This window comes from Ceratotherium simum, chromosome 22, assembly GCF_057802395.1.
Source record: "Ceratotherium simum simum isolate JZ-2026a chromosome 22, ASM5780239v1, whole genome shotgun sequence".
Taxonomy (NCBI): Eukaryota; Metazoa; Chordata; class Mammalia; order Perissodactyla; family Rhinocerotidae; genus Ceratotherium; species Ceratotherium simum.
In genome coordinates this window covers 34,982,769-35,007,989 of record NC_141921.1, presented here as the reverse complement: position 1 = coordinate 35,007,989, position 25,221 = coordinate 34,982,769, and the positions used below count along the sequence as shown (strand labels likewise).

The 25,221-nt window shown below is 36.8% G+C and overlaps 1 protein-coding gene across 17 annotated transcripts in view; it reads right to left on the bottom strand.

Annotated features, from left to right (window-relative positions):
• The window catches only part of EIF4G3 (eukaryotic translation initiation factor 4 gamma 3), a 351,740-nt gene that overhangs the window by 209,539 nt on the left and 116,980 nt on the right, over nucleotides 1-25,221 (bottom strand). For 10 of the 17 annotated variants that reach the window (XM_087446658.1, XM_087446641.1, XM_087446642.1 and 7 more), the window contains exon 3: nucleotides 215-343. The exons of the other annotated variants lie outside the window; for them this stretch is intronic. In XM_087446658.1, the coding sequence (XP_087302784.1) occupies nucleotides 215-343 (129 nt within the window). The remainder of the gene's footprint in view (nucleotides 1-214; nucleotides 344-25,221) is intronic. 17 annotated transcript variants of the gene reach the window in all.

Genomic DNA, 25,221 nt, shown 5'->3' with positions numbered 1-25,221 from the left:
AGTGACAGTTCATTTTGAATGACTCCATAAATGAAATGCATAAAATTGTTATTAGTAGCCACTATTATGGGAGATGTGTCTTAAAAAAATGCAAAGACAAAATAGAAATTACTGTTCAAGCAATGTTGTATGTTACTGCTTAAAAGTTGGCTTTAGAAAAACAGAAAAGCTGCTTTTACATGGAAATTTCTTTTAAAAAAAAAGTTTTTCTTACTTGAGTGAGTCCAGGGGACGATGCATGTCCCGGGGGCGTTGGTGCAAGATTTGGATGCCCCTTGTTTATTTCATGTGCTGAATAAGGGGAAGGGGGCGGGGGTCCCGGCTGTCTTGCTACTTGTGTTACCTGTGAGGAAATCAATATTTAGTAAGAGTATTATATTAGTAACTCAATCTTAATAAATATAGCTGAACTGGCTAATTCTTAAAAGTTGGATTCTCTGCCTCATGATTTATACTAAAATAAGTGCCAGACTAAAGGCTTAAATTTTCAAAAATGAAGCAATGAAACTCTGAAAAAAAAATAAGAACATTTTCATCAATTTGATAAAAGATTCTTGAAGCATAATCTAAAACCAAAACCCCTACAGGAAAACATATGCTAAATGAAAGAAGTTAGCCTTGAAACTACATACTGTACAATGCCATTTATATGACATTTTGTAAAAGGAACAAAAAAGAGAGAAATGACTGCAAGGGGAAGAGGATGACTACCAAATGGGCATAAGGAGATTTTGGGGGATGACATAACTGTCCTGTATCTTGACTGTAGCGAGGAGATTACATGTCTCTATGTGTTTGTCAAAACTCACAGAATTGTACACTAAAAAAGGTAAATTTTACTGTATGTAAATTGTATCTCAATAAACCTGAACCAAAAAAAGGGCAAGTTACTTATAGAGTATAATTTCATTTTCGTTTTTAAAAAAGTACATCTAAATATACATGTATTTGAACATATGTATATATATTTCTATATGTATCTCTACATATGTGCACATACATATATAATATACACATACATGTATACATACAAATATATATGTCATATTAAAAAGATCTATAAGGAGATACAAAGATCTTAACAAAAAGCATTACAGGTATTTCTTTTTTTTCTCCTCTTTATTTTTTAATATAGTTCAATAGTCATGAACTTGTACAACAGAAAAATAACTAGCATATTTTTATGTAAACAAAAACTATATTTTCCCCACTTTTTGCTGGCAATTAACTGTCCATCAGCCTGTGATAGATAACGAAACCACTTCACTCAGGCACCTTTCTAGAGTCCAGCAATCAATCCTAGCCAGCATCTCTCTATCCCAGTCTAACCCAGACTAGCACTGCCAGTTTGGCAAACGTCCATGAATGGGAGGGAGGAATTCTGCAGTCATGTAATATAAAAGAATCCATTCTCCTTAGGGCGAGGTTCTTAAACTTTGGAGGGCCATGAACCCTTCTGGAATCCAGTGGAAACCAGACCATCTCCTAGAATCATATTTTTAAATGCATAAAATACACAGGATTATGACAAAAAACAATTAAATTGAAATATAGGTATTAAAATAGTAAGGCAAATTTGTGATATATGTGTTCTTTATGAATGTATTAAAAATAAGAACTAATGGCTGTTGTTGCTTACATTCATAATTCAAAGAAATGATAACATTCAATTAGATCTTTTCTCCACTTAGGTTCTTAGATCCTCTGAATTCTATCAAAGAGTTAAAATCTCTGGCCAAGTAGAAAGAAAAGTGGTCTCCAAATGACATTAGATTTTCCTGGAATTCCCTCGGTCAGCCAGAAGCTCTGAAGAAAGTCTACTCCTTGGTAATCTAACCTTCAAAACCCTTATGTCTATCTAAAAGACATAAATACCTACAGGCTCAGCTACCTGACCCCAATGCTGAAATAAAATGGACTCATGGAGAACTAACTACAGTCAAGGGCTTACAGGCAAAAAGAGATATGAATGATCCTAAAATGTGACCAAAGTTAAACACTTAAATTAACTTTATTTAGTTTCTTCCTTGCTTTTTTAATAGCTCTATGATTTTCTCAAAAAATTTTGTTGCCAATTCTGAGTGAAAATTATATTTATAAGGGCATGAGGTTTACCATGAAATGTTACAGCATTTATAAATCTCATCAGGAAACGTTTTCAAAGGATAAAAATTAAATTGCTATTTAAATATCTACTTTAGAAAACTAATAACCAGGAATGAAGAGTTCTTACAAGCAAATTTCTCACCAATAAGGCTTTATAAATTTATATTCTTATTTCACGTTTTAGAATAAATTATTTTGGTATTCCGCTGAAGTAAAACATCAAAATGGATACATGCTTTTAACATTAGATAAGAAATTTGCATAATGAAATAAAGTGAGAGCAAAGAAGTTAGCTATATATAATCCATGTTAGGTCAATTCTCCAATTCATCCTGATAAAACAGTCAAAGATTAAATTTACCCAGGACAAAAAACCATAGTATGAAAAAATGTAAAAAAAAATGCTTCTGATCAAGAATAAATATTAAAACATATTACTATATGCATGTTATTAATAACAAAAGTAAAATTTTAAAAACTTCACCTCAGTATTGGCAGGGATCTAAGGAAACAGGACATAGATAGGATAATGTAAATGGATTTCCAACATCCCCAGAACTATATAGAAATGAGTCACAACTGCCTTAAAACCATACCCCAAGATGATTCTATTTTGGGATATACCTAAAGAAATAATCTCACCTCAAAAATCAGTAACTTAAAGATATATCCAGCAGCACCACACATGACAGCAAAAAAGGTAGAAACAGCTAATAATGGGAAAATAAAGTAACATAATTGGACTAAAGACATAAAAAATATATAGATGTGGACTGCTATCAACAGAAATGAATATGTAAAATAATCCGGAATAAAAAAGAAAAACATACACTCTCTAGAACTGTAAAGAGATTCTTCTATATCTGACAAAGACCAAAAGAACTCATCAATGATTTCAGATAAAGATCAGTGTCTACCTGGTTTGTTTTTCTCTGAAAACTGCTTGAGTGCGCTTTTTAAGAATACTGTATCACTCCATAAAAAACAAATGTTTGTGACAAAGAGAAGAGGCATTTTGCCAAAGCCAGAACTACTATGCTATTACCACATTAAAATTTTCCTTAAAGCAAGCAACAAAGAAAAACCACCTTCATAGGCAAATATCCCAGAGGTGTGCATCCTTTGTTGTTCCTAAACGGCTATGCCAAACTTGCACAAATCCTTTGGGATTGTATAGTCAAGTAGGGCATTTCCTCCAAAAACTGAGGGTTTCTAATAATAAAAGCAAGCCAAAGAAAATAAATCCGTATCGAAATAATAGAACTAAGAGAATCATGTCATTCTAAAAAATTCTTTCTAGAAACAACCTGCTAAATACAATAAATCTCTGACTTTCATTGTGCTCTATTTAATTCAAAAAGACGCCTATTGTGTCCCACTGCATTACACACTACATGTTTCCTTGTGGTGTATCATATAGCTTAATATCTTTGCCAGGGAAAAAAGTATACCATCTTCAATTAGAAATTCTACAAACTATAAGTAGTTAACACAACCCTATCCCAAGGAAGTAGCACAAGGGCTAAGGAAGTTGCTTGGGATAAAAACCAAAGTTACATGAAACTTTGAATACTTTTTTCAAAATATTTCTAAATTAATGACTCTTCTAATCTCTGGCTAAAGTTTCTTCTCTCTGGCTAAGTTATTCCATTTCAGATCATACTGTTGTAACCCACGTCCTTCAAAGGTAGTGGCAAGAAGTTTTCATATAAAGAAAAAATATGTTTTCCCATTATTTCAAAGATATCACTACCATCTCAGTTACGGAGGCAGGGAGCAGAGGTATAAAATAGCTAATTATGGCAACTACTTAACCACCTCCAAAGCTAAAATATTTATCTTTTATATAATATTAATCCTAAGCAAAATTAACCAACCACTTCTTGGAGTGTAGCACGTCTGTGTGTGTATGTGTGTGTGTGTGTTGTATTTAAGTTTAAAAGATAATACCCCTAAGAAACTTTTTTATTTTTTATAGATATTACGTTTTTGCACTGACAATAATGTAGAGCTTCTAGAATTCTCATTCATTTGCTGGTGGAAATATAAATTGCTACAACCACTGGGGGAAAGAATTTGGCATTTGCCAGTAGCCTTGAAAATAGGCATACCCTAGGACCCAGCTCTTCTACTCCTAGATATACATCTGCAAGAAACAGGAAAATGTGCAACAAGGTCCATGTACAAAAATGTTCATAGTTGTATTGTTCTTAACTAACCAAAACTTGGAAGTAACACACCTGTTCATTAACAGGAGAATGGATCAATAATGAAATATCTTCCTACAAAGAAACTGAATGAAAAACTAAAGCAACACACCACAACTTGGATGACTCTCATAAATGATACTGAGTGAAAGATAACACAGAAGAATATACACAGTATGATTCCAAGGAAGTTCCAAAACAGGCAAAACCTGACTATAATAGTTTAAAAATGCATAAAGGCATGGTAACATTATAAATAAAATAAAACTTCTCTTCTACTCCCTAAAAGAGATTAGAGACAAAAACAAGCAAACTACTGAATACCTGGGGTAAAATATTAGTTACATTGGTATTAGTTATATCGTTATTCTACAGAATAGAAAGAATATGAAAAGAAAATAAATATGGCCAAAAGAGAGAAAACCTCTAAAACTCTGACTTAGTGAAAACTTCAGGTAACTAGTGAATTTTCATCCAAGATTTCTATCTAAAAATAATCTCCTATAAAATCAATGATATTTGGTAGCAGCTAACCTATATAACTTGAAGGATCTTTTGGAAGTTTAAAGGTAACCCATAAAGATCATGCAAACTAAGATTAGTCAGTAGGTATAAAGTTTATTTATTTAGCACTGAATTATCTTATTTGATAAAATATTCTGGCCAATTAAGAGCTATCATACATAAACTACAATTTTCAAATAATAATAATAAAAATATAGAAGACGTTAACGTTTCCTGAACATGATCATTGTTTCATGACCCCAGAGCAACAAAAATACCACCCAGGAAACATATGGGAAAAAAACTAGCCAGGTGTAAGCAACAGGGGGTACGGACTATGGAGAACTGGAGAGAATGCCCATCCATCTAAGGGTACTGCATACTCAGATATTCAGCTGTAGCCAAGTGCTGCCATTATTCAAAAATTCCAGAAAAGTAGTGCTATCTATATTTTTGAAGTTTTCAACAGAAACCAAAGAAATAAGGATTTTTACATGAAATTTTCCTGACTTCCAAAACATTGTACAAGTCAAAGAAAGCAAACCTACAGATTAAGTGGATAGGCAGCCAGCGTGTGAATCTCGCTCCAGGGGTACCTCACAACCATGACCAAATATAACCTTTCTCTTTTAAGGAAGTGCTCATACACAGACTTGTGACTGGATTCTAGACAAATAGGCAATGACAGATATATTATTAAATACTATACACATACTATATATATAAAGTACTATGTTTTTATTTAGTGCATATATATAATATACACAATAAAAACATATTTAATTACATATAGTAATTAAATCTTTACTAAAGGAATTACAAAGGAAAACTCTAGGATTCCTATCAAGTAATACTAATGTTTTCAGCAAAAAACGATTTATATAAAGGTAAAAAAGGCTCATGGTTTATGTCTGAGAAGCAATCCCTTACTTTTTTATCTCACGATAAAGTTTATATAGTGAAGTCATCTAAAAACATTCCAACAGCTGCAACTCCCACATGGAAATGAACAAGTTCAGTTTGGGGTAGATTGGAAAGATTCCAAAGCTTTTCTTCCAAAGCTTTTCTTACTTGGTTAATTTCAATATTCTATGACCCTCTAGCAGTTGAATGGATAAGCAAAGTTTTCCCCCTTGATTAGTTGTTCATATCATCCTAGTTCTTACTTCAGATCATTTATTTCCCAATATCTACAGATATTTATTTTTTACAGATATTGGGAAATAAATAAAAGCTGGCCTACTCAACTAAAAAGGAGTAACACAGTAAATACTAGAAAACTTACTTAGTATCACGACATTTTTCAAATTCTCTGACATTATCACTGCCAATCCCCACCCACCAGAAGAAAGAAAAAAAGTACATGACTTATCTCTTTGCTCTACTCTTAGCTACACTCACCAGGTTGAACCATATAAAATCCAGATATTCAAGTATTTTTTTTAAAGGCAATTTCATATGATCCAAGTAATACTTAAATACTCAAGCAAACAGATGCTATCATGGACAGTTCTATCATAGACTTTGTTAGCACTGGGTCTAACTCAGGATTGTTTCTTTTCTTCTTTACTAATTGGCAATGGAAAGAGAGAAAGAAAACTTTTAACTGTTTTTTAAATCATTAACATTTTGAGTGCCTATCACGGATCAGTAACAATGTCAGCAAGAAGAAATAAAAACAAGAAAAAACACCTGCCCTCCAAATATGTCTAAGTATAAAAGATAAAGAGTGTACCATATGTGAATCCTTGAGGACCAGAGGGCAAAGTGGTGTAAGCAGAATTCACAACTAGAAGGATGTGCAGCTATGACATACAACTATCTACTGCGGCTTTGTGGAAATAAAAAAGGAGGAGGACTGGCAATAGATGTTAGCTCAGAGCCAGTCTTCCTCAGCAAAAAGAGGAGGATTGGCATGGATGTTAGCTCAGGGCTGATCTTCCTCACCAAAAAAAAAATAATGAGTAGGACCAGTGAACATGAAGGGATATCACTCCTGTGACTGGGTAAAACGTTGACTTGGAGTTCATCAAGAGAGATTATTCCGGGTGGCTCTGAACTTATTAGGTGAGCCCTTTTTAAAACACAGTGAATCAGGGGCCGGCCCGGTGGCGCAAGCAGTTAAGTGCGCGTGCTCTGCTGCGGCAGCCCGGGGTTCACCGGTTCGGATCCCGGGCGTGCACGGTCACACTGCTTGTCAAGCCATGCTGTGGCGGCGACCCATATAAAGTGGAGGAAGATGGGCACGGATGTTAGCCCAGGGCCAGTCTTCCTCAGCAAAAAAAAAAAAAAAAAAAAGAGGAGGATTGGCAGATGTTAGCACAGGGCTGATCTCCTCACAAAAAAAAAAAAAAAACACAGTGAATCATCAGAGAGATGCTCTCCTGCTGTTCTTGAAGACTAAGCAGACTTCCATGTTTTGAGAGGGCCACATAGCAAGGACCTAAAGGAGCAGAGAGCAACCCCTTGCCAAGAAAACAGGGACCTCAGTCCTACAACCACAAGGAAATGAATTCTTCCAACAATCCCAATGAGCATGGAATGAACCCCAAGCCTTACATGAGATTTTAGCCCTTGACAATACCTTAATTTCAGCATGGTCCTGAGCAGAGGACCCTGCTAACCAGCGTCCAAACCCACAGAAACCGTGAGATAATAAATGGATGCTATTTTAAGCTGTTAAGTTTGTGGTGATTTGTTATGCAGTTATGCCAAATACTACGCAAACAGCTTACATGGCAAAGAAAAAAACAGGTGTAGTACCCTGAGGTCTTGACAAGGTCAAGGAACAGGAGTGACTAAAGTAGTGCAAGCAAGGGGGAGCATAGTACACCACGAGGCTAAAAAGAGATGGCAGCAGAGGCAATATTACTTAATGCTTGTAGGCATGATAAGGACTTTGGATATTATTCTAAGTGAAGTGGAAAGCTATTCCAAGTTCTAAGTAGGAGCATGACCAGATCTGATATTTTCCAAAGACCATTTTGGCTGCTTTGTGAGAAAGAAAGAATTGAAGAATGCAAGAATGGAAACAGATTAGTTAAAAATCTATCACAATAAGCTAGGCCAAAATTGATGGTGGCTTAGAACAGTAGTTAACAATGAAAATGAAAAGAAGTGGACCAATTTGGGTTATATCGTAGAGGCAAAGCCAACAGAATCTGGTATTGATTAGACTGAAGAGAAGGGACAGAAAGGCATGAGGACTGACTGATTCCATATACATTTATTGAGACCAAACAGTATGCCACACACTGTTCTAGGTGCATGGGATACATCAGTGAATAAGACATTAAAATCCCTGCCCTTCATGGAGTTTACATTCTAGCCGAAGGAAATAAGATAATAATAACAGATATAATATAAATAAATTATACAGTATATTTAAAAGTGATAACTGTTGGGGCCAGCCCAGTGGCGTAGTGGTTGAGTTTGTGCGCTCCATTTCAGCAGCCCGGGGTTCACGGGTTTGGAAACCAGGTGCAGACCTACACACCACTCATCAAACCACGCTGTGGCGGTGTCCCACATACAAAATAGAGGAAGAATGGCACAGATATTAGCTCAGGGTCAATCTTCCTCAAGCAAAAAGAGGAAGACTGGCAACAGATGTTAGCTCAGGGCCAATCTTCCTCACCAAAAAAAGTGATAACTGTTCATGGAAATTTGAGATGGTTTTTAAGTTTACAGTTTGAAAAATTAGGTGGGTGGAGGTACTACTGTGACATAGGATTAGAGGGAGAACAGATTTAGGTGAAGGGGTAATCACAAGTAAAGTTTTAGATGCCTACTAGATATCCAAATGAAAGTGACAGCAGCCAGTTGAATATATGAATCTAAGTTCAGAAGACAAGTCAGAGCTAGAGAGGATGAATTTAGAGGTACGTTCGTTAGCAAAGATCGAGGTAGTCTCTAAGCTAATTACCAAAACTCGCAAATGCAAAGATGAAAAAAGTTGGAATTTACAAACTGGGGGTTGGGGGGAGGGGGCAGCAAAAACCAAAGTTAAAATTTATTTCTGGATCAATTTGGTCAAGATAATTATTGTATACTCAAGGCTGTGCTCACTCTCTTTGTGGAATCAATATGGTTTATTTCTCTGCTTATAAATCTAAAAGAAAAAACAAAATTGTCATAGAATAAATCAGTTATGTCCAAAACTAAAACTAAACCAAAGTCAGAATTTCAAAGCAAAAAATGACTGAAGGAAAATCCATCCAATTTCAGCAGTCCGAGGATCAATATGGTCCTAGCACCACAGAGAAGACAACGCAATAATAGATTTTTTTTTTAGGTTGGTTAATTCTTTTTTTTTAATTGAAGTATAATTGACATATAACAAAGATTTGGTTTTTTTGTTTGTTTGTTTTGTGAGGAAGTTTAGCCCTGAGCTAACATCCGTTATTAATCCTCCTATTTTGCTGAGGAAGATTGGCCCTGGGCTAACATCCGTGCCCATCCTCCTCTACTTCATATGTTGGATGCCTGCCACAGCATGGCTTGATAAGTGGTGTGTAGGTCCAAGTCCAGGATCCAAACCTGTGAACCCCAGGCCACCAAACCAGAACGCCCAAACTTAACCACTATGCCACGAGGCCGGCCCAAAAGATTTTTTTTTTAAATAATGGGTCTGCTGATGTTAGCACAGAATATAAAAGACAGGAAAGATAGCACATAGTGATCATAATACAAACCAATTTGGTATGATTCCAAATTTCACCTCTGTCATACAGTCAACACTGACCAAGCATCAATGCTCTGTCAGGCACACTGTATTCAGCTATATTATATAGATATCATTTACAATTTTTACTTATTTATTTTTCCCCCAAAGCCCCAGTAGATAGTTGTATGTCACAGCTGCACATCCTTCTAGTTGCTGTATGTGGGAAGTGGCCTTAGCATGGCCGGAGAAGCGGTGTGTCGGTGCGCACCCGGGATCTGAACCCGGGCCGCCAGTAGCGGAGCGCACGCACTTAACCACTAAGCCATGGGGCCAGCCCTATATTATATAGATAAAATAGACCTTTTCCTTAAGGAGCTTCAATAGAAAGGAAGTCACAGGTAAATAAAGAAACGAATCACGTGATAAACACCAGAGGATGCATATTTAAAGTATCTCTGAAAGCCAGAAGTAACTAGGCCTGAGACTTCGGAAAGGTTTGGTGGCATCTGAGTTGTATCTTGAGAAGTAAAAAGCTTCAGTTCAGACCAAAAACTACAGATGGTATTTTCAAAAGAAAATTAATGTGTACAGAGGTAAGTAGGTAAAATACGTTCTGCAAACAGGTAAGGGTTTCTCTTTGGAAAGGGCTGGGGAGAGAGAGTTAAGTGGAAAGAAATGAGGCTGGCACAAGTGTAGCCTGATTATGGCCAGACTGTGAAAAACTACATATTCCTTGCTAACATCTTAAATTTTTGCTCTCAGCAAAGAAAAGCCACTGAAATTTTTAAATAGGGATGCAATCTTACCTGATTTGTATTTTGTAAGGATAAGAGAGAGGCTAGAACGTCCACAAAGAAGTTTGTATATGAATGTTCATAGAAGCATTATTCATAACAGCTAAAAAGTGGAAATTAATGTCTATCAAATGATTAACAGATAAATAAAATATGGTATATCCATACCATAGATATTAAGCAATAAAAACATTATGCTAAGAAAAATAAGTCATCACAAAGGACCAGATAGTGTATGATTCCATTTATATGAAATGTCCAGAATAGGCAAAGCTATTAGAGACAGAAAGTAGATTAGTGGTTGCCTAGGGCCGGCGGGTCGCAGGGAGTGATAGGCTGATAAGGCACACGGGGTTTCTTTTTAGGGTAATGAAAATGTCCTAAAATTAACTGTGGTGATGGCTGTACAACTCTGAATAAGCTAAAATCCACTGAATCGTACATTTGAAATGGGTGAATTATATGATATTTAAATTTCATCTCAAAAAGGTGAAAGAGAGAGAGAGAGACAGAAAGAAGCTACAGCTAAGGAACCAAACTAGGTAGCAACGGGAAAAGACGATTTTCATAAGGGAATCAATTTAAAAGGACCAATTTGAGAAAAAACAATAACTATAATCAAGGGTTTCCGAGATGACCTATGGTTTCTATCTGCAACACATCACAGTAACTAAAGGCATCGACAGGAAACGTGAATGAATATTCACATCTGAAAAGACATGGCTGACCTAGGAGTATTTTATCCCACTCACATAACCTGAACTTCAGATCACGGGCTTTGCTGACACAATAGCAAACTGTACGCTCAATATTTCTTAGTTACTGTCATTTTGGTTTTTTCTATTCTTCTTCGCATGTTAGAAGCTGAGGTACTGAAAACACCATAGATGAAAACACAACCATATCTAATTTCAGCTCTATCATTTAACGGCTGTGTTACTATGGGCAAATAACTCCAAGTTTCACTTTCCTATCTTGTAAAATAAGAAAATCTTAGAAGGATGTAATGAATATTAAAGATAAATTTTGGACAGTACCTAAAATGGTGCTTGATACACAAAAATTGGAAGCTACTAGTATTTCTACCCACAAATTATACATTAGGTTCATGAAGACCTGTATAAAAACATACAAATTATATTTTGGATATACAATTTAGTTTTGTATCTGGGGTATCTGTAAGTATGGAGTATATGAGTTTGTATTATATATGTACAAGATCAGTGACTAATTTTAGAATATAAAAAAATTAAGAAATAAATGAGTTTTAGGTCAGTTTAGGTTAGTTATAACAGCAAAGGGATTTTATCAGCTAAGGGATATACATGAGGTAACAAAGTTCTTTAATTCACTTCTATCTGTTTTGTTCATATGCCCACAAAAACAAATTAGCCAAAAGTACAGCAGATCTAAGAGCTGATCATGAAATATCCATCAGAAACAAATTAAATATACGGGCCGGCCCCGTGGCTTGGTGGTTAAGTGAGCGCGCTCCACTGCTGGCGACCCGGGTTCGGATCCCGGGCTCGCACCGACGCGCTGCTTCTCCGGCCATGCTGAGGCCGCGTCCCACATACAGCAACTAGAAGGATGTGCAGCTGTGACACACAACTATCGACTGGGGCTTTGGGGGGAAAAATAAATAAATAAAATCTTTAAAAAAAAAAAAAAAAAAAAAAAAAGAAACAAATTAAATATAATAAAAATGTAACACTGAACCATTGGCTACTGAAAAAAGGACTAATTCACTGACTGTATAATGAAATAAATTCTTTTATCCTCTGATCAAGTTTAAGAAACTGATCACTGGTTCCAAAAGGGATGCTCATACTCTTTAGAACCAGATTTTCTGTATTCTTAATATAATTCAGGTTCAGACAGTACAAGGGAGAAAATCCAAAGAGACAAGGTTGACATCATACCTAAAACTCCACATTTGAATTAGATAAAGAGAAGGTTTCCCTAACATCTAGTCTGTTTCATTCAGAGGCCACAGAGGAGCTCCTGAGAATCTCACAAAAAAGATTCATGGAGATTATCATTCTCTTTTAATATAAGAGTTGACAACATAAATTCTCTTATAGGTGAAACAAGAAAAAAATCAGACAAAAAAGAGTAAGAAGTCAAAAAGCAAGAGCTAAGAAGGAAACAGGATTGAGATAATAACACTGTTCCACTTCATTTTAGAATATGATTTTCACCAAATGCCCAAATGGTATGTTCTAAAATTTTGCTTAGTTAGTTGTCAGAGGACTAAGAATACTGACCTAACTATATTGAGAGGAAATAGAGAAAAGAAAGGAGGATTGTAAGGGAACTGAAATACCATCCACCAAAGCAAGGAGTCAACAGATAATGACAAATCAAACAATGATTAAAAAACCATAATATTTAGAGATATAGAAGTAATACCAGAGAAACTAAAAGCAAAAATAGGTAAAAGTGGATGCCTCTGAAAGGCAAGACTGAAGAGCAGGGTGAAAAGCAGGCAAGGGGTTGTTTCTTTTCATTATAAATGCTTCTGTATTATTTGCTTTTTTAAAACGATATATATTCCATTGCTCTGTTTTTATTAAATAAATGTATAAATGTTAATCAGTTACTTAAGAACCATCATAAAGAAATTACTAAGATCAATCTTAGTAATTGGATGTTCATCACACTATTATTTATAAAAGCAAGAATATAGAAATAACACAAATGTCCATCAACAGATGACTAGTTATATAAATCACAGTACAAAACGAACACTGCTGTTTATAAACATCTCCACCTCTAAAAGTGCTTTCTTGCCAATATAGTCAAAAATCTTATGATGATGTAGTTCTGTATTTAATGATACAAGTCAAGGTCCACTAAAATGACGGATAATTCTATACTGACATGAAAAGACATGCATGATGTGCTAAGATAAAAATGCAACTTAGCAGCAGTAAATATAAGTACAAACAAAAGTATTCTTTAAAAAGTTATGTGTATAACAAACTTATATGTGTATATTTTATAAACGTCTATAAAAATATAAAGCATCTAGAATAATTCTCTCTACATGTAAGTGTATCCTCAGGAAATAAGATAATGGTTAATATTCATTCTCTTCACAATTTTATTTTCTGATTTTTTTTGTTAATTGGTATTAATTAGTAAGAAAAAAATTAAAGCTATAAGTCAGCTGCTTGAATATTATACTTATAACAGTAAAAAATATATAACCCCTTGGGGAATGGATAACTACATCCTTAAAAGATATATTTAGGAAGACTTTTTTTTAATGAGAAGTTGCTTACAATTTTAAGCAAAGAAAGAGGGATATGAAATTGTGGTACACTGATTTCAAACGTATTTTTTTAAATGCACAGCAAAACAACTGTAAAAACATGTCAAAATGAGTGGCATGACCTTTTTGGTAGCTAGATCATAGGTCATTTTTTTCCTTATACTTTTCTGACTTTCATTTTATTCTAGCAGGCACACATTAATGTTATAGTGAACAAAATCTGCTATCTGCAACTAGGCAGTTAGGTTTCCAGACTAGCCTCTAAAAGCCGACTTGAGCCAAAGATGTAGATGAGGAAGACAAGCTACCCCCCTGCCTGTGCAGCCACGCAGAGCAATCATCACTATGAGTCTCATTATGGGTTTGCCTCCGTGCAGTCCTTAAGGACGGCGCAGGACATAATGAGTGCTTATGACAATGCTTGCAGACAAGTGGCCACTCAAATATTTCAGTATAAATATTATACTATAATATTAATTCCACCAAATCTCATTAATTATAATATGGCTATTTGGCAGTAAAATTGATTTAGACTATCAATTCATAAGCACCAGGAACAACTCACGTGGCCAGGGCTGCCTTCAAGTTTAGGGAACAAGCCAAGACAGTAGTAAATTTTTATATGTTTCTTTGTTAATAGAAGCCCAAAGAACTGTCTTAAGATGCCAAGGTCCTTTTCTGATTCAGTGGTAAAACCTTAATCAATCAGGGATGACTATCTTGGGGAAAGGAACAGAGTGGTAAGGAATATCTATTCTACTAAGTCCAATCATTTAGTAAAACTACCTTTACACATAAAAACTAATAACATTCTACATGAGCACGAGAAATAACTCCTTACTTTTTCAAGGAACACATACTTTGTAGGCCACTTCTGTCCCTGTTCTCAGAAGAAGAACAAATGATAACTGACCTACTGAAGGGTGATGGCTTCTAATGGAGACATTCAAAATCTCTTTTAGGGCTGGCCCCGTGGCTTAGTGGTTAAGTGTGCACGCTCCGCTGCTGGTGGCCCGGGTTCGGATCCCGGGGGCGCACCGACGCACCGCTTCTCCGGCCATGCTGAGGCCGCGTCCCACATACAGCAACTAGAAGACTGTGCAACTATGACATACAACTGTCTACTGGGGCTTTGGGGTAAGAAAAGTAAATAAATAAAATTTTAAAAAAAAAAACAAAAAACAAACAAACAAACAAAAAAAAACAAAATCTCTTTTATATGTTCAAAAGCCCCACTGTCAACGCTCTTAGCTTTCCACCACAGACAAAGCTGTACATGAGTTGGGAAATTATTGGTATAGATTTAAGTATGCAATAGTATTAGTCATTTCACAATTTACAACTTAATTTCTTTTAAACTTATGGTTTGCTTTTTTCTGCTGATCTTCATTCAGTTGCTAATGAAACATTTATCTAACTGATCAAGGTGAGTGAATTCTGTTTCTAATTAAAAGGTTTTAGAACTCTGAACATGGTATTCAACTATAAAGAAGCATAAATTCAATTACATTATCAAAGCCACAATATTAAGTTGCTCTGGCACAGGTCTAAGATACATGAGACAAGTGCTCCCATACTGAGGATGAGTCAAAGAACATCACTTTCTGGACAAAAAGCTTGAAGCAAGGAATAAAAGTAGAGGGTGAACTGATTCGAGTTATCTTATAAGTGATTAACAGAAGAGCATGGGTTTTTCAGCCAGAGAACTGGATTTAAATTCCAGCTCTATAACACAGAAACTACAGAAGCAAATTACTTCAATTCAGCTTCTCCCCCTGTAAAAGGTAAAAATAAGTACTATCCTGCAGATTCAAAGAACACACTACATGAGATAAAATGCATCATAATGCCTGGTTCAAAAAATGGTAGCTATTATAATATTTAATTGTTTACAAATATTTCAAATGTTAGCTTAAAATCCTAGTATTAGGAGAGTAACATCAGCATCATAGTGGAGTGAGTTGTTCCCTTTGGCTCTCCCCTCTAAGTTACAACTAAATGGACATTCATTAACCAACAGAGGATTCCCTACACAGCACAAGAGGACTTCTGAGAGATCCATGCAGCCATACAACTGAAGGTGGGGGGATTGGATCTTCAGGAAGCACTGGAACTAGGTGAGTGGAAAGCTCCCACTCCCCAGAGGCAGTGATCTTCCAGGTCGCAGGTCCTCATACAGCAGCCAGCACTACTGTAAGAGGAGGTGGGGGCAGCCCAGCCTGTGCAGGAAGGCTTTCAGTGTGGTAGCCCGACTGGAGGGAGCACTCACTATGCTGCAGTGGTCGCATGCATGGGAATGCACCCCACCAAGCGGCATAGATCAGCCACCACAGAGGAGCTCCCACCAACCGCAGTAGCTCAGCAGAGCCACTCGGGAGCACAGAGCTGGCCCGCGCACAAAAGATATCAGCGCTCCCCTCCTGCCTAGCGCACCAGCACAGCCAGTCCCCAGGCGAGCAAGTGGTCCTGCCCCAGAGCAACCCACTGGGGGAGCACAGAGGCCCCACCTGAGTGTGCGTGTGAGACCTGCCAACTGGCTGCAGCCAGCATACAAATGCAGAGGAGTACTACCAGCACAACTTCCAGCAGATGGAGCTGGATCAGGAAACACAGCTCCTGCCCACCACCCCAGGAGTGGCAGGTGGAATCCGCAAACTGATACTACCACAAAGGCTCCAGCAAAGGATCAATTCATCACACACCATGAAGAACCACATTAACACTTCAGAGCAGAAAGAAAATGACCAGTCTCCAGAAACCAATCCTGAACTCACAGAAATTTGCAATCTAAATAACAGAGAATTCAAAATAGTTGTCATAATGAAACTTAATGAGTTACAAGAAAACTCAGAAAGACCACTGAGCTCAGGAATAAAATAAATGAGCAGAAGGAATACTTCACCAAAGAGACTGAAACTCTGAAAAAAAAAACCAAACAGAAATTCTGTATATGAAGAACACAATTAATGAGATAAAAAAGAATCTAGAATCCATAAAAAAAAAAAAGGCTGACATTACGTAAGACAGAATTAGTGATTCAAAGGATAGAAATATAGAAATGCTTCAGGTGGAGAAGGACAGAGAACTAAGATTTAAAAAAGAAAAAAAGAAATTCTTTGAGAAATATCTGACTCAATTAGGAAAAGTAACATAAGGATTGTAGCTATTCCAGAGAGAGGAGAGAGGGAGAAAGGAGCTTGTTCAAAGAAATAACAACTGAGAACTTCCCAAACCTAGGAAAAGAATGGGACTTACAAGTACATGAAGCCAATAGAACTCTTAATTACGTCAACACAAAAAGACCTTCTCCAAGACATATATTAAAACTGGCAAAAGTCAATGACAAAAGAAAAAAATATTAAGGCAGCAAGGCAGAAAATAACCTACAAAGGTAGCCCTATCAGGCTTTCAGTGGATTTCTCAGCAGAAACATTACAAGCTAAGAGAGACTGGAATGATATATTCAAAATACCGACAGACAAAAACTTTCAGCCAAGAATACTCTATTCACCGAAACTATCCTTCAGATATGATGAAGAAACAAAAGCTTTCCCAGATAAACAAAAGCTGAGGGACTTCATCACCACTAGGCCTGCCTTACAAGAAACGTTGAAAGGAGCCCTCCCATCTGAAACTAAAAAGCAAAGGTTTACAAAATCTTGAACAAGGAGATAAACAGACAGATAGAATCAGAAAATTGCAGCTCTATATCAGAACAGGTTAGTAAACACTTAAAACAGATGGGCCGGCCCAGTGGCACTGGTTAGGATTGCATGCTCCGCTTCTGGCAGCCTGAGGTTCACAGGTTCGGATCTTGGGCGCAGACATACACATCGCTCATCAAGTCACACTGTGTCAGGCGCACCACATAAAGTAGAGGAGGATGGGCATGGATGTTAGCCAAGGGCCAATCTTCCTCAGCAAAAAAGAGGAGGACTGGCAACAGGTTTAGCACAGGGCTAATCTTCCTCACAAAAAAAAAGGACAAGGGAAGGAAAGCATCAAAAGTACCTATAGGGGCCGGCCCCGTGGCTTAGCGGTTAAATGCGCACACTCCGCTACTGGTGGCCCGGGCTCGGATTCCGGGCGTGCAGTGACACACCACTTGTCCAGCCATGCTGAGGCAGTGTCCCACATAAAGTAGAGGAAGATGGGCACAGATGTTAGCCCAGGGCCAATCTTCCTCGGCAAAAAGAGGAGGATTCACATCGGACGTTAGCTGGGGGCCGATCTTCCCTACAAGAAAAAAAAAAAGAAAGAAAAAAAGGAAAAGAATAATTTGTGACAACAATAACTCAGAAGGGGAAGAGGAAAGGAATGGAAGCTGCTTAGGCTAATGGAGATAAGAGGCTATCAGAAAATGGACTATCTTATCTATGAGATCTTTTATACTAACTTCTTGGTAAGCACTAAACAAAAAATCAGAGCAGAGAGACAAACCATGAATAAAGAGAAAAACATCACAGAAAACCACCAAACTGAAATGGCAGTCAGAAATACAACGGAAATACAAAACAACCAGAAAACATGAGATAAATGGCAGTATTAAGCCCTCATATATCGATAATAACTCTAAATGTAAATGGATTGAATTCTCTAATCAAAAGACACAGAGTGGCGCAATGGATTAAAAAACAAGACCCAACGATATGCTGCCTCCAGGAAACACATCTCAGCTCTGACGAAAAACACAGGCTCAGAGTGAAGGGATGGAAGACAATACTCCAAGCAAATGGCAAGCAAAAGAGAGCAGGTGTGGCCATACTTATATCAGACAAAGCAGATTTCAAGATAAAAAAGACAATGAGAGACAAAGAGGGGCAGTATATAATGATACAAGGGACATTCCACAAAGACAACATAACACTTATGAATATATATGCACCTAACACAGGAGCACCAAAGAATATAAAGGAACTATTAATAGACCTAAAGGGAGAAATTGACAGCAACACAACAGTAGTAGGGGACTCAACATCCCACTTACATCAACGGATAGATCATCCAGACAGGAAGTCAACAAAGAAACAGTGGCCTTAAATAAAATACTAGACCAGATGGACATATATATATATATATAACAGCAAAATTCAAAACAGCAAAATACACATTCTTCTCAAGTGCACATGGAACATTCTCAAAGATAGACCATATGGTGGGAAACAAGGCAAGCCTCAATAAATTTAAGAAGACTGAAATCATAACAAGCATCTTTTCTGACCTTAACGCTATGAAACTAGAAATCAACTACAAGAAAAAAGCTGGGAAAGTCACAAATATGTGGAGACTAAACAACATGCTACTGAACAAACACAGGATCAATGAAGAAACCAAAGCAGAAATCAAAAAATACCTGGAAACAAATGAAAATGAAAACACAACATATCAACTCTATGGAATGTAGCAAAAGTAGCGCTAAGAGGGAAATTTATAGCAACACAGGCCTACTTCAACAAACAAGAAAAATACCAAACAAGTAATCTTAAACTACATCTAATAGAAGTAGAAAAAGAAGAACAAAGCAAGCCCCAAGTCAGCAGGAGGGGGGAAATAATAAAAATTAGAGCAGAAATAAATGAAATAGAGACTAAAGTAACAATAGAGAGAATCAATGAAACTAAGAGCCAGTTCTTTGAGAAGACAAATAAAATTGACAAACTCTTACCCAGACTCACTAAGAAAAAAGAGAGAAGGCTCAAATAAATAAAATTAAAAATGAGAGAGGAGAAATTACAACAGATACCACAGAAATACAAAGGATTATAAGAGAATATTATGAAAAATTATATGCCAACAAATTGGACAACCTAGAAAAGAATGGATAAATTCTTAGACTCATACAACCTCCCAAAACTGAATCAAGAAGAAACAGTGAATCTCAATAGACCAATCACAAGTAAAGAGATGGAAACAGTAATCAAAACCTCCCCCAAAACAAAAGTTCAGGACTAGATGGCTTCTCTGGAGACAAAGAGATGGAAACAGTAATCAAAACCTCCCCCAAAACAAAAGTTCAGGACTAGATGGCTTCTCTGGAGAATTCTACCAAACATTCAAAGAAAACTTTATACCTATCCTTCTCAAACTATTCTAAAACATTGAAGAAGATGGAATGCTTCCTAACTCATTCTGAGGGCAACATTACCCTGATATCAACCCAGACAAGGACAACACAAAGAAGGAAAATTACAGGCCAACCTTGCTGATGAAGACAGACGTAAAATTCCTCAACAAAACACTGGCAAATTGAATACAGCAATACATTAAAAGGATCATACACCATGATCAAATAGGATTTATACCAGGGATGCAGGGATGGTTGAACTCTGCAAATCAATCAATGTGATGCACCACATTAACAAAATGAGGAATAAAAATAACATGATCATCTCATTAGATGCAGATAAAGCATGTGATAAGATCCAATATCCATTTATGACAAAAACTCAATAAAATTGGTATAGAAGGAAAGTACCTCAACATAATAAAGGCCATATATGACAAACCCACAGTCAACATCATACTTAATGGTGAAAAACTGAAAGCCATTCCTCTGAGAACAGGAACAAGACAAGAGTGCCGGCCGGCCCCGTGGCTTGGTGGTTAAGTGAGCGCGCTCCACTGCTGGCGACCCGGGTTCGGATCCCGGGCTCGCACCGACGCGCTGCTTCTCCGGCCATGCTGAGGCCGTGTCCCACATACAGCAACTAGAAGGATGTGCAGCTATGACACACAGCTATCTACTGGGGCTTTGGGGGGAAAAATAAATAAATAAAATCTTAAAAAAAAAAAAAAAAAAAAAAAAAAAGACAAGAGTGCCCACTCGCACCACTCCTATTCAACATAATACTGGAGGTTTTGGCCAGAGCAATTAGGCAAGAAAAAGAAATAAAAGGTATCCAAATTGGAAAGGAAGAAGTAAAATTCTGGCTGTTTGCAGACAACATAATTCTATATATAGAAAACTCTAAAGAATCCACCAGAAAACGACTAGAAATAATCAATAGCTACAGCAAAGCTGCAGAGTACAAAATCAACTTACAAAAATCAGTTACTTTTCTATACACTAATAACCAACTAGCAGAACAAGAACTCAAGAATACAATCCTATGTACAAATGCAACAAAAAGATAAAATATCTAGGAATAAATTTAACTACAGAGTTGAAAGACCTATACACTGAAAACTATAAGACATTATTGAAAGAAATCAAAGAAGACATAAAGAAACGGAAAGATATTCCATGTTCATGGATTGAAAGAATAAACTTGGTTAAAATGTCCACATTACCTAAAGCAATCTATAGATTCAATGCAATCCCAGTCAGAATCCCAGTGACATTCTTCACAGAAATAGAACAAAGACTCCTAAAATTTATATGGAACAACAAAAGACCTCAAATAGCCAAAGCAATCCTGAGGAAAAAGAACAAAGCTGGAGGCATCACAATTCCTGACTTCAAAATACACTACAAAGCTATAGTAACCAAAACAGCATGGTACTGGTACAAAAACAGACACGCAGATCAATGGAACAGAACTGAAGCCCAGAAATAAAACCACACATCTACGGACAGCTAATCTTCGACAAAGCAGCTAAGAACATAAATGGAGAAAGGAGAGTCTCTTCAATAAATAGTGTTGGGAAAACCAGACAGCCACAGGCGAAAGAAAGAAAGTAGACTATTATCTTTCACCATACACAAAAATTAACTCAAAACGGATCAAAGACTTGAAGGTAAGAAACCATAAAACTCCTAGAAGAAAATAGAGACTCTTACACACCAGTCTTAGAAGGATCTTTTTGAATACCATGTCTACTTGGGCAAGGGAAACAGAAGAAAAAATAAACAAGTGGGACTTCATCAGACTAAAGAGCTTCTGCAAGACAAAGCAAACCAGGAACACAATGAAGAGACAACCCACCAACTGGGAGAAAATATTTGCAAATCATACATCTGACAAGGGGTTAATCTCCAAAATATATCAAGAACTCACACAACTCAACAACAAAACAACAAACAACCTGATCAAAAAATGGGCAAAGGATATGAACAGACACTTTTCTAAAGAAGATATGCAGATGGCCAATAGGCATATGAAAAGATGTTCAACATCACTAACCATTAGGGAAATGCAAATCAAAACTACACTGAGATATCACCTTAGAATGGCTATACTCACCAAGACAAAAAAATAACAAATGTTGGAGAGGATGTGGAGAAAAGAGAACGTTCATATACTGCTGGTGGGAATGCAAACTGGTGCACCCACTATGGAAAATAGTATGGAGATTGCTGAAAAAATTAAAAATAGAAATACCATATGACCAAGCTTTCCCACTACTGGATATTTATCCAAAGAACTTGAAATTAACAATTCCAAAAGACTTACTTACCCCTTTGTTCACTGCAGCATTATTCACAACAGCCAAGACATGGAAGCAACCCAAGCGCCCACTGACTGATGACTGGATAAAGAAGGTGTGGTACATATATATACAATGGAATACTACTCAGCCATAAAAAGGACAAAATTGTCCCATTTGCAACAACAAGGATGGAACTTGAGGGTATTATGTTAAGGAAAATGAACCAGACAGAGACAGACTAACATCTTATGATTTCATTCATACGAGAAAGATAATCAAACACATGGATAAAAAGAATAGATTAATGACTACCAGAGGGGAAGGGAGTGGGAGTGGGGGTTGGGCAGCAAAAAGGTGTAAAGGGGCACATATGTATGGTGAGGGACAAAAACTAGCTACTGGTGGTGAGCATGATGCAGTCTATCCAGAAACTGATATATAATAATGTACATCTGAAATTACACAATGTTATAAACCAATATGACCTCAATAAAATAATAATAATAAATCCTAGTATTAGGCAAATAAATGTAAGTCAAACAGGTTTGGGTTCAAATGATTCCTATTTTGACTTCCATTGTATGAATGGGCAGGAATTGCACTAAACCTAAAGCAGTGGTTCTCAAAGTGTGATCCCTGGACCAGGTGCATCAGCATCACCTGGGAACTTGCTGAAAATGCACATTCACAGGCCTCACCCCAGATCCACTGATTTTTTTTTTTTAATTTATTTATTTTTCCCCCAAAGCCCCAGTAGATAGTCATATGTCATAGCTGGACATCCTTCTAGTTGCTGTATGTGGGACACGGCCTCAGCATGGCTGGAGAAACGGTGCGTCAGTGCGCACCCGGATCCGAACCCGGGCCACCAGCAGCGAAGCACGCGCACCTAACCGCTAAGCCACGGGGCCAGCCCAAGACCCACTGATTTGGTAACTGCAGTAGCGGGCCCTACCAGGTGATGCTGATGTAGCTAAAGTTTAAGAACCACTGACCTAAATACAACAGTGAAAAGTTTTCACTAACATGCACAGCACCTGCATGTTGTGCCTGCTTTATTTAGTCCACCGAGTTATAACAAATTAGAAGATAGACTACTGGACCTATATATGGCTATGCTATATGATTGCTGAGTATGATGGTACAAAGGAACACTGTCATTTATAAATATCTTCATCCCTAAAATGTGCTGTCTTCTCAATACAAGTAAAAATCACTTTCTTGACTTAACCAACCCATTCTGTTCTCTCCTTTACCTTGCATTCCCATCACATTTAACGAACATCTTATACTAGGTTATGAGACAACCTCAGTTTCTTGGAATCCCTAGGGAATAAGACATTCCTTCTACAATGCCATGTTTTTTCCAGATAGCTAGAAATGAATCTCTTTAACAAAACTTATTTTTCTCTTGTAACTATTTTGGATGGAAATCTTTAGCACTATACATTGAATATAAGCTAAATTTTTTCTTGGTCACACAAATTCATCATTATGAGCATTAAGTTTTACACAAAAGTATACTTAAGACTTACGAAGTATCAATAAGCCCTTGAACAGTCTGTATACCTGTCTGCATCTACATTTGCTATCATGTAGTTAGCTATGACTTCTAACTACTACCAGCATTCCAGTCAGAAGCTGCAACTTTACTTTGTAATTCACTCTTTCTAATAATCTTAAGTGGGCTTCAAAACTCAATAACCAACATTCTGATACTTTTTTTTTAAGTTCTCCAGTTTCACTCCAACCATACAAATATATATATCTTTTTCACCTCCATACCTTCTCCTTATCCTTACAAACCCAACCCAAATCTCACCTCTCGTAAGATATAAATTTATCACCTCTCATAAGATATAAATTTCTCAACACCCTGTCTCCCTGGCTGGGTTTCACGCTGCTGCTCCACACTGGCAAGAATGGACGACATTCTCTGCCTACCTCTATCAGCATTTATCACACTGCACTTAAAACTACTGATCACACTCAGCTTCAGGGCAGGGAGTACTGGATCCCCTGTGCGCTATACACAACGCCTTGCAAGCAAATGCGCAAAAAAATGTTTGGTGGATGAACAGGCTATCGTTTGGAAAAACCCCTTAAGACGAGAGCACAGGGGCTTTGGTGCGCTGATACAACCTCTGCTTTAGTGAGTTCTGAGGAGCTTGCTTTCCTTTGGTGTCACTGTTTGGTTTGGGCTTCCTTCACTTTCACTGAAATGTTAAACAGTTTCTTTCCTCTAATTCTTTTAACTACTCACTAATTTTTGTGAATACATTTTGTCTTTCCAGCCAAAGCATAAATAAGCACATGAAGTAAGTGAATCCTTTCTCCTACCACTTTTTCTCTCGTAGAACCTAGCCAGCCCAACACATAAGAAGGATGAAGAAAGAAATCTGCCCCAAACCTGGTCTGGTCAAACTTTTTTTGTGAGGTAATTTATTAGCTTCTTCTGGGAAAATAATTAGCAGTCCTTATAAAAAGCTTGACCAATTTTCAGAAAGACTTTTATCAGATTAAGACCTCTTCTAGAAAGCTTCCCACCCAACCTAGCTAACTATCAGTTAGAGTCTAATAATGTTTAGTCATATATTTCACTATTATACCTCTTTCCTTTTCTATAAATGTCTTCACCAAGGGAAAGTTCTCTGCAGCGGCCTTTAAAAGTTTGAAATAAATACTGGATACAAGCTCCTAATTAATTTTTCTGAATTTTTTTAAAAGTTACTGAACAAATGCTTACTGAACAAAGAAAGAATAAAAATATACTACTACAAATCTAAAAATTAACGACATAGGCAAAGGTAACAGCTAAAGAAATTAAATACCCTTCTATTGAACATTCTGCATACTGTATAGCAATTAAACAACCAAAGAATGACACAAGGGACAGAGGTGCTAATCCTTCACAATCTCCTGCCTATAGGATTCCCTTGATGGCCAGAATGTGTTTTTAAAAGATAAAAAGGGAATTGTATGAAGTGGAAGTTAAATGTTTTCATGTCTATCAAAGCTTACAGTAAAAAATGACCTCTCAATTCACGCCACCAACTTCACAACAATAATAAATCCATGTCTTCATATAATAATGTTCTTTGTTTCTTTTTACTTAAAATAATTGCAATTCCATTTACCACATAATTACTTATGACAGTCCAATTTCCTATGACTCATTTTATTTTAAATTGGTCTCTATCAGTTGTTTTGTTTTCAACAATGGTACATATAATACTTTGTAAAATGGCCCTGAAGGGAATATCTCAGAGTTTAAAGAAACACATTTTCAAAGTTCTC